The sequence below is a fragment of the Marmota marmota genome, unplaced genomic scaffold (assembly GCF_001458135.2).
Source record: "Marmota marmota marmota unplaced genomic scaffold, marMar, whole genome shotgun sequence".
Lineage (NCBI taxonomy): Eukaryota > Metazoa > Chordata > Mammalia > Rodentia > Sciuridae > Marmota > Marmota marmota.
Window position 1 is genome coordinate 13640681 of NW_026000241.1, and position 9842 is coordinate 13650522.

At 39.7% G+C, this 9842-nt stretch overlaps 1 protein-coding gene across 6 annotated transcripts in view; it reads right to left on the reverse strand.

Moving 5' to 3' along the window:
• Positions 1-6751, reverse strand: part of LOC107145474 (zinc finger protein 621-like) — a 19174-nt gene extending 12423 nt beyond the window's left edge. For 2 of the 6 annotated variants that reach the window (XM_048795464.1, XM_015489452.2), the window contains exons 1-2: positions 5419-6751; positions 5150-5230 (exon numbers count right to left, since the gene is read on the reverse strand). In XM_048795464.1, coding sequence (XP_048651421.1) covers positions 5150-5200 — 51 coding nt within the window. In that variant the 5' untranslated portion in view covers positions 5201-5230; positions 5419-6751. Of the gene's footprint in view, positions 1-32; positions 1615-5149; positions 5231-5418 lie in introns of those variants that run through there. The other 4 variants (XR_007344415.1, XR_007344414.1, XM_015489453.2 and 1 more) reach the window with 4 other exon arrangements.
• Positions 6752-9842: the final 3091 nt, after the last annotated feature.

Consider the following 9842-nt stretch of genomic DNA (forward strand, 5'->3'; position numbering starts at 1 on the left):
TCCCTACTCTGTTCTTAGTTACTCTCCTTATATCAAAGAAGACATTTGGCATTTGTTTTTTAGGGATTGGCTAGCTTCACTTAGCATAATCTGCTCTAATGCCATCCATTTCCCTGCAAATTCTATGATTTTGTCATTTTTTAATGCAGAGTAATAAGCAGATTATCTTGACAGGGTAGAAGAAGGGCTCTGAAGGAATTAACATTTCAATTCCTCCATTCTCTGGATCCAACCCTTGCCTATCTGCCTGTTTAATTCTGGCTTCATCATCACAAACAATTGGAAAATATAATGGGATAAAATAAGATGCCTTTTATATAAAAATAAATAAGAACAGACCTAACAGAAATTTTCATGCAAGATCAAGATGAGGAAAACTAAATATTCACTTACTTGAAAAACTGAGTAAATTGGAATATAGAATTTCTGAATAGAATCAAATTTGTTTTAAAAAAAAAAAAAGGTCAGTTATTTCCAGACTCACCTATGAATTCAACAAAATTCACTTTCCCACCCCAAAAATAATAATAATGAGATTCATGTAGGGCTGAGAAATTACTTAAAGACTTCTGAAAAAAAAATACATGTGAAAGACTAGTCAACAATATTTTAGGAGAAAAATTTGAAAGAAAGAAGAGGGATAACTAAACCATATTTTAAAAGGACAATATGTTAGCTGGGCATAGTGATGCGTGCCTGTAATCCGAGCTATTTGGGAGGCTGCGGTGAGAGCATAAGAATTTGAGACAGCATAAGCAACACGGCAAGATCCCAGCTCAAAAAAAAAAAGGCATAATATGTCAAGAAAATGAGAAGATAAACCACAGGCAACAAGCAAATATTTGGCTGAGCACAGTGGCACACATCTGTAATCCCAGCAGCTTGGGAGGCTGGCAGGAGGATCACGAGTTCAAAGCCAGCCTCACTTCTTGGGTTACCAGGATACCAGCTATGGCCCTCTTCTCCCTCCTGGGAGAAGTCGATGTTACCCCCTTTTTAAATAAACCCTGGTTTATATGCTTGCCTCGGTGTACTACTCTAATGTTCAAACTTCATCATGTGAGGGAGCAGAACTTGGCACCGATAACCAGCAGTATCATGAGCATGTAGCTCAGTAGTAAAGCATTCCTGGGTTAATCCTCAGGACCAAAAAAAAAGAGAGAGAGGAATCTGATAAAAGCACTGTTATAAAACATAAAAAATAATTCTTATGAACAATCCTCAATTAAAATATGGGCAAAAGGCGCCAACATGGCGGCCGAGATCCACTCCAGGCCGCAGAGCAGCCGCCCGGTGCTGCTGAGCAAGATCGAGGGCCACCAGGACTCCCGCACGGCAGCGCTGCTCATCCCCAAGGAGGACGGCGTGGTCACCGCCAGCGAGGACAGAAGTTCCCCACATTTGCCGGTTGGAAGTCAATGAGAATATATGGAAGGAGCCCAGAGAAATGTATTTCTTCAATCTAATGACCATGACATGTGAAAAATTCATGTCTGGTGGTTGTAACCGTAGTGAAAACCAGTTCTCTGATGAAGCTTCTTGTATGGACTTCTGTGCACCAAAGAAAACATTGAAGAAGGGGAAGAAAAAGAAGATGCCAAGGCTTCGTTTTGCCTGAAAATTGAGAGGAAGCAATTTTAAGCATTTTCTTGTATGTCATCTTAGGAATGGTTATTATCTTTATGGTTCTATCTGAAGAATAATATGGGAGCATGAGGAAACAAATCAATAGTGATTCAATCACAGTTTTCATTGAACTTGTATCAATCAAGTTACTTCTTTATACATAACTTGCTGCTATTCAAATGTTAACCTGTTATTTTTAATTTACTGTCCACCTTTTTATGAGATTGAATTCTTACAGTGTATAAGATATAAAAACAAATATGATTCACCCAGTTCTTAGGGTTGCTAGTCCTAATTTCAGAAGGTGATAGTAACTGAAGTAGCATTAGACAGAATCATGTACTTTAAACATATATAATCATACAAAGAACTGGAAAATACATTTCATTATGAACTTAAAAAATTGGATTATATATTAAACCCAAGGAGACAAAATTGCAAATTTACCAAGACTTTTAAAAATCATTCCAAATAATACTAACTGTACTCCCATTTCTGTTGTGTGAAATTGCAGGGTGATGAGTAATGGGATTTATTTAAAAGACAATACAATAACTTATTTTGACTTAATTAAAAAGCTAGTCAATTTATTAAAATCATAAATATTCTCCTGGGAAAATTATTATGTCTCTCTTTTTCTTTCTCTGTCTATCCTCAATTATATATATAGTGTGTATACATATAGATAGATGGTCTTAAGTTTTCCTGTTGTTATATTATTTCCTAAGATAAAATGGGTGGGACACCACTAAAATTGTTAAAATTTTTGTTGTGTTCTTGTTTATATTATACCAAAAATCATGCATGATTTAATAATTTAAATTCCACCAATAAATTGTTTCTTATAAATAGGATCAAAAAATGAGTTTTTTTCTTTCTCTGTAATAAATTTTCTAAAATTCCTATATGTTTTCTTGGAAAAATTAACATATTAAAATATTAACATGTTTAAAATTATGCCTCTTATTTAGCAAAATTGCAATTGCATTTGTCCTTTGCTTGAACAGTGTCTCTTTTGAAAACCTGTCCAAGAATTAGTTTTAAGAAAAGTATATACCTAAGGACATTGATTGTTACTGAAAACTGGAAATAAACTAGATACTAATCAATTTGAAGAATTTGTAGAGGAGAAATGAACAAAATATCTATATATAGATAACATCTGATCCCAAGAATACCTTTAAAAAAATAGGGCCTAAAGAATATGAATAAGCCAGATAGTGGTGCACACCTATTATCCCAGCAGCTGGGGAGGCTGAGGCAGAAGGATTGTGAGTTCAAACCAGCCTCAGCAAATTAGCAAGGCCCTAAGCAACTCGGCAAGATCCTGTTTCTAAATAAAATCTAAAAAGTGCTGGGCATGTGGTTCAGTGATTAAGCAGGACCCCTGGGTTCAATNGAGAGGAGGGGAGGGGAGGGGAGGGGAGGGGGGATAGTAGAGGATAGGAAAGGCAGCAGAACACAACAGACACTAGTATGGCAATATGTAAATCAATGGATGTGTAACTGATGTGATTCTGCAATCTGTATATGGGGTAAAAATGGGAGTTCATAACCCACTTGAATCAAAGTGTGAAATATGATATATCAAGAAATATGTAATGTTTTGAACAACCAACAATAAAAAAATTAAAAAAATAAAAAATAAAAAAAAATATTAACATGTTTAAAATTTAAAAAATAAATAAAATAAAATAAAATATGGGCAAAAGACCTGAACAGGTACTTCAACAAAGAAAATATACAGATGGAAAATAGTTATATGAAAAGATGCTCAACACTGTAAGTTATTATGCTATTATGGAACTATAAATAAATACAATTAAATACCACTGTACACTTACCAAAATTCAAAACACAGACAATACCAAATGCTGGCAAGAATGTGAAATAACAAGAACTCTCATTCATTGCTTATGGGAAAGCAAAATGGTACACACACTTTGGAAGACAGTTTGGCAGTTTATTATAAAACTATGCTACCTGGGCTGGGATTATGGCTCAGTAGTAGAGGGCTTGACTAGCATGTGTGAGACACTGGGTTCATTTCTCAGCACCGCATATAAATAAATGAATAGAATAAATAAAATTTTTTTAAAATAAATAAATAAAACTATGCTACCATATGCCAGCAATAATGTTCCTTGGGATTTTATCAAAGGAGCTGAAAATATATGTCTGCACAAAAACCTGCATATGGACATTTAAAGCAGCTTTACTCATCACTGCCAAAACTGGAAGCACCCAAGATGTCCTTTAATAGACGAATGAATAAACAAACTGAACTGTGGTACAGATAGTGGAATATTATTCAGTACTAAAAAGAAATAAGCTATTATGCCATGGAAAGTCCTTGGAGGAACCTTAATGTGAAGAAAACCAATCTGAAAAAGCTATATACATACAGCTCCAACTCTGACATTCTAGATTAGACAAAACTACGGAGAGAGTAAAAAGATCAATCAATTGTTGTCAGAGGTTAAGGTGAAGAGGGGGATGAACAGGAAGTGCAGAGAAGATTTTTAGGGCAGTAAAGCTATCCTGTATGATACCATAATAATGGATACACATTATTATACATTTGTCCAAACCCAAACTCTAATGTAAACTCTGACCTTTAGGGGACTATGATGTGTCAACATAGATTCATCCCTTGTAACAAATGTACCCCTCTGTGGCAAGATGTACATATGTAGAAACCTCTGTTTTATGTGATGGTAAGAAGCATATGGGAACTCTGTGCTTTCTGCCCAATTTTGCTGTGAACCTAAAACTTCAACAAAATATCAAAGACTGTTTTCAAAATAAGTAAATAAAAGAAAGAACATTACTTAATCTCTTACCTGAACTTCAATATTCTCTTCATTAACTCACTTGGCGAATTCACCACTAAGGACTGGAATTTTTTTTAATATGTAATTCTATCCATGTCACCTCCCCCTGTTTAAAATTCTTCTGTGGACTCCCCCTGGACTCTTCTAAGAGAAATAAAAGTCCTCACCATGATTCACACAATACCTGTGCCTACTTCTCCCACCACATATTGAACCATTGTCTCTGGCCTCTTCCTATTTCTGGAGAATACCCAGCTTTCTCTCCCACATCAGAGCCTTTGCATCTAGCATTTAGAAAATGCATACTGGAAAAACAATACTGGTCTTTCTGGGATACATCCACAATTTGTTGGATGCATCAATTCTTCAGTGAAGAATTTCTCTGATTTCAGCAGGTAACTTTTGTTGGCAGAATGTGATCGGGACTTTCATTGGCAGAATGTGATCAGGACTTTCATTTTTGCTGGAGAATGTTTGGGTTCCCTCACGTCTACTTTAAAGCTACACATTAAAGTTCACGACTGTACACACAAAACACTTATTTCCCCCTTCACATATCTTACATTGCCATATCCCTGGTGACAAAATCCAAGAGGAAAACCACAGCCTAGCCAAATGAGGCCCTCTTCATCCCTGCCTGATTACCTGATAGCTAATGTGAGTGATAAGACTTAAAGGAAACAGCTCACCTGAGGCGGAGCTGTTTGGGTCATGGCTGATAGTACGTCTCCTGGCTTCATGTACTGTCTTCTGGGTTGGGAAAGCAGAACCTTAGAAGTTAAAAGAAGAAGAGCCATGAGTACTGTGAACCCTGTCCTAAGCACCCACACCCACCCTCTCACTGGAGAAACTCTCGGGCTCTTCTCACTCGATGACCCCATTTCCTTCACTGCTCTGCTCAGCTGGACAATCCTCCAGCTGCCTGCTCAGACTGAAAAGCATTCTTGAGTCCACTCACATGCAGTGGATTGAGGGATCAAAGAACCACCCTATTCCATCCCTATTGAAAGAACCACCAGACGAGTCTCGTCACTGGAGAAGTGCCAGTTTATGGAGGAACAGCTCTGCACATTTATAGAGCTGGGGCGAGTTTAACAGTTTAACGGTTTAACAGTTGGCACAGGGCGCTTTGTGATTGGTGGGTAAGGATCATGAGTCAGCAGGGCTCACCACTGGGCGGCTCTTCCCGCGGGGATGGGGAAGTTAACACCGGAAGAGAAGCGCGCCATCTTTGGAGCGGGGGACTCCCAACACCTATAGCGTTGGGTCTCTACAAACGTGGTTTTACAGACTGCATACAGGGACCTTGGCATTGAGCAGGGGTCTCTCTGGAGACAGGGAGCAGGCGTGGCTGAATGCGGACGAAGGGGAAATACTCGTGTACCAGGGACTGATGCTGACCCGAAACCCAACAGGGATTTGAACACCCCACCCAGGGAAGGAGGAAACCACAATATCAGAAACGTAAATACCGGACGAGGGAGGCTGTCGGGACAAGATTTGGGGGGGGGCAGAAATGAGGCTCACGCCTCGGTGGGGCAGCCGGGGGCTGGGCGCCGGCTCTAGAAGGTCGCGCTGCTACCTCGGGCGGCTTCTGCGAGGCTCAAACGCTCGAGCGCAGGTGACGGAGGGGCAGGCCACCATTGGGACCTAGTTCAAGGGAGGAGACTGACGAGCCGCCAGGGGCAGCGAAGAATCTGGCAACCCAAGACCTGGCCGGTGGAACTTGCTAACAGCCACGATCTTCCTCCGCGAACGTTTAGAAGCTGGAAACTAAAAGCCGATCCGGAAGCAAGCAAGCGCCCAAGGGCCCTCTAGGCCGCCTGAAGGCCGCACATCTCGGTGGTCCCCTCCGCCGGACCCACGTGACTCGGCGCCCAGCGCAGCACTCCTGGTTGCAGCGGCGTCTGCTGATCTGTGGCAGATGACACATCCTATATATTAGCATGTGTCTCTGAGACAGCAGCCTTTGGACAAAAGTGACACCCGCCTAACCAACTGCCTCTCAGCTGTCGGCCCACTTTACTGCGTGGATCTCCCGAAGCCCCTGCTGTGCAGGTGTGGGGAGAATGTCACTTGTTATGTCATCTCCAGGAGGCCCGAGCCAGGGATCCTGCTGGAGGCCACGGTTGGCAAGGAAAACCACGGTTCCACTTACCCTTTTAGTCTTCGTCCTTCCTGGGACCTAGACCAGTGTGGGACAGACTCATCTAACAATGAAAATAAATGTGACTGTTCCCAGACATCCTGTATATACAGGGTATGTCCTGTATTAAATGTTTTTGTCCTGTACTGACATGGGTAGGATACCCAAAATGTTCCATATTTAGCTTTTTCTAATAATTACAAAAACTCATTAGTGTTATGTTTCTGCCCAGCAACTGGCACTTATATCATTTATATGGTAATATTGGGGGGTGGGGTGAATCATACCTTCACAAATAAAGATCTGGACAATCCCTGATGGTCTCTCTGAAGGAAGGGGGTGGGGGAGATGGAGGGTGAGAATTTTAAGTTCTTATTTTTCATAGTTAAGAAAGGAAATAGCTGGCACTGTGGTGTGCGCCTGAAATCCCAGCTACCTGGGAGGTTGAGGTAGCAGGATCGCTTGAACCCTGGAGTTTGAGACCCATCTGGACAACCTAGCAAGGCCTCTGCTCAAATTTTTTAAAGGAAAAACAAAAGTGAGAAAGAAAAACAGAAAAAGCTATTCTTTGGCCAAAATCCCAAGTCCCAAATTGCTGTTAATTTACATAACTTAAGGTCGGTCAGCACACATGCTCTGAAAATAAAAACAAGAAGCAAAGGCCTCACCTGGGTGCCCACCTCCTCCCCTCCATGCCACACCTCCGTAAATGTCATCCTGAAAGTTAGCGAGTACTTCGCAACCTTCTGAACATGAACCTATCAGTGATAAGTACCCCTCAAACCAGCCAATCAGTGGTGGACTTACCTGCTGGACAACAACCAATCAGCAAGTACCTCACTACAATAACCATGCTTCCAAAAAATCAGTGGATCAACAAGTAGCTTAACTCCATGACCTCTTGGGAGTAATGTAGGAAGACAGGCAGGCTTCACTTACTTATTTTTCACCTCTCTGGTAATTCTTCTGAACATAGTTCAGGCACATAGCTCCTACCCACCAAGCATTTAGTGCTACAAAAGAGAATTAGCCTCCTACCACAAAAAGCTGGAAGTGACCCTGGGTGTCTAAATATATTATTTTGTTATAGGAATACAACTTCTTAGAGTTTTGTCTTTCTTTTTGCTTGTTTTGTTTTTAATTACTTTCACATGGACTAACAACAATAGCACAAAGAAGTCCTATCATGGAGACTATTAGGAATCTACAGTATGGCAAATCACTCTAAAACTTTGTAGTTGAAAGCAATACATTACATTTATTATCTCATAAAATGTCTGTGGATCAACAGTTTAGGAGTGGCTCAGGCACTGGTTTGTAATCTCATGAGATTCCACTTAGGTGTCACCTGGGACTGCCATGATCTCCACCTTGATGGAGACTGGAGGATTTCTCCCTAAGGCAGCTCACTCACATGACTAGCAAATTGGTTCTGGTTATTCTTGTGAAACTTCAGTCCTCCCCATAGGGAGTACTCTCCCAACATGGTAGCAGGCTTCTACCTTAGGTGAGCAATCTAAGAGGTTGAGACTGAAGCTGTGGTGTCATTTATGACCTAACTTTGAAAGTCACACCCTGTCATTCCCTCAGTATATATCATCATAGGTCAGTCATGATGCAATGTTAGGCAAGATAAAAAAGAGTATGAATGCCAGGGGGGACTGTTGTGTAGGCTGACTATGCAGAGATTTTACCTAACATAGAAACAGCCCTATTTGTAATATCCATAGTATTTTCATTATAAAGTTTGTATGAGCAATTGTTTTAAATAAATTGGACTTCCAGGAACAACAGCATGATAAGGACATATATTTGGATACTGTCCCTATGGAAATGAACATTCGCATGCATGTGTATGTATGTAGGCACACATATGAGTGTACATGCACACAAATACAACACAACCTTTAAAAAGTATCTGTCAATTGTTATAATATTTTTAACTTGAAAGGAAAGAAGATTGGACACATTACTCCTCTGTTTGGTATCAGCACGCAGGGAGATAAATGAGAGCTTTGATAGGCCCAACTGAAACCTTAGGTTGGGAGCAAGCTACAAAAGCACATTCTTTCCCAGACAGCCACATCAAAGAAACAGAATACAGGCAAAGCTGACCTAAAGACATCTAAAGGGTAAAGGAACCAGAAGAGTTTGCACTTGTCAGAGTCTGCTCACATTTCAGGAAAGTAGTCCCTAGAGCTAGGTGGCTCACCAGACCAATGCCGGAGAGATTGGCTCTTCCTAAAAACACACTCTCCCACCCATTAGCCACTGCATAAGGCAAGAAAAAGAAATGTAAAAGTCACCTGGAGTTGGAAAGGAAAAGGTGAAACTGTTATTATTTGCAAACATGAGCCTTAATATTAGAAAATCCTATGGAATCTTATAAAATTATAAAATGCTACTAAATCTTATAAAATTATACAATGCTACTAGAACTAATATGTGAACAGTGCAAGGTTGCAGGATAGAAGATCAATACTCAAAAACCAATCATAGTTTATATACCAGCAATGATCAATGGGAAATTTACTCTTAACAATATTGAATAATATGAATTACTTAGAAATAAGTCTATGAAAAAGTATGAAAGATATGTTCAATAAAAAATGCAAGACTGTGAGATAAATTAACAAAGATCTAAATGAATGGACACCCATGTCCCTGGGTCAAAAGATTCTATATAAAGATGTCAATACCGCCCCCAACCCCACCCCACCCCCACACATGAATCTACACATTCAGTGCAATCAAAACTCCAGGAGGTGTTTTATAGAAATTGACAAGCTAATTCTAAAATTTTTATGGAAGTACAAATGGCCAAATCATCTCAGACAAAAAAAACGAAGTTGAAGAACTAACACTATATGACCTCAATACTTTTACTAGAAAACTATAGGAATTAAGATGATGCTTTAATGAGGTCAAACAGGTGCTTTAAGAAAGACAAACAGATCAATGGAGCAGAATAAAATCTAGAAATAGACCCCCAGTAAATGGGCAGTTAATATGCAACAACAGTGCAAGGGCAAGTCAGTGGGGAAGCAATCATCTTTCCAAAAAGTGACACTGCAATCATGATCCATAAAACACCAAGCTAATAAATTTGCCTTCATCAATACTAACATTTTCTGTTCTTCAGAACACCATTGAAAAATAATAAAGAGCATTTAAAAAGAACAAAACACCTACAATGAAAATCATTAATGATGAAAGCCTGAATGCCTTCATCTAAC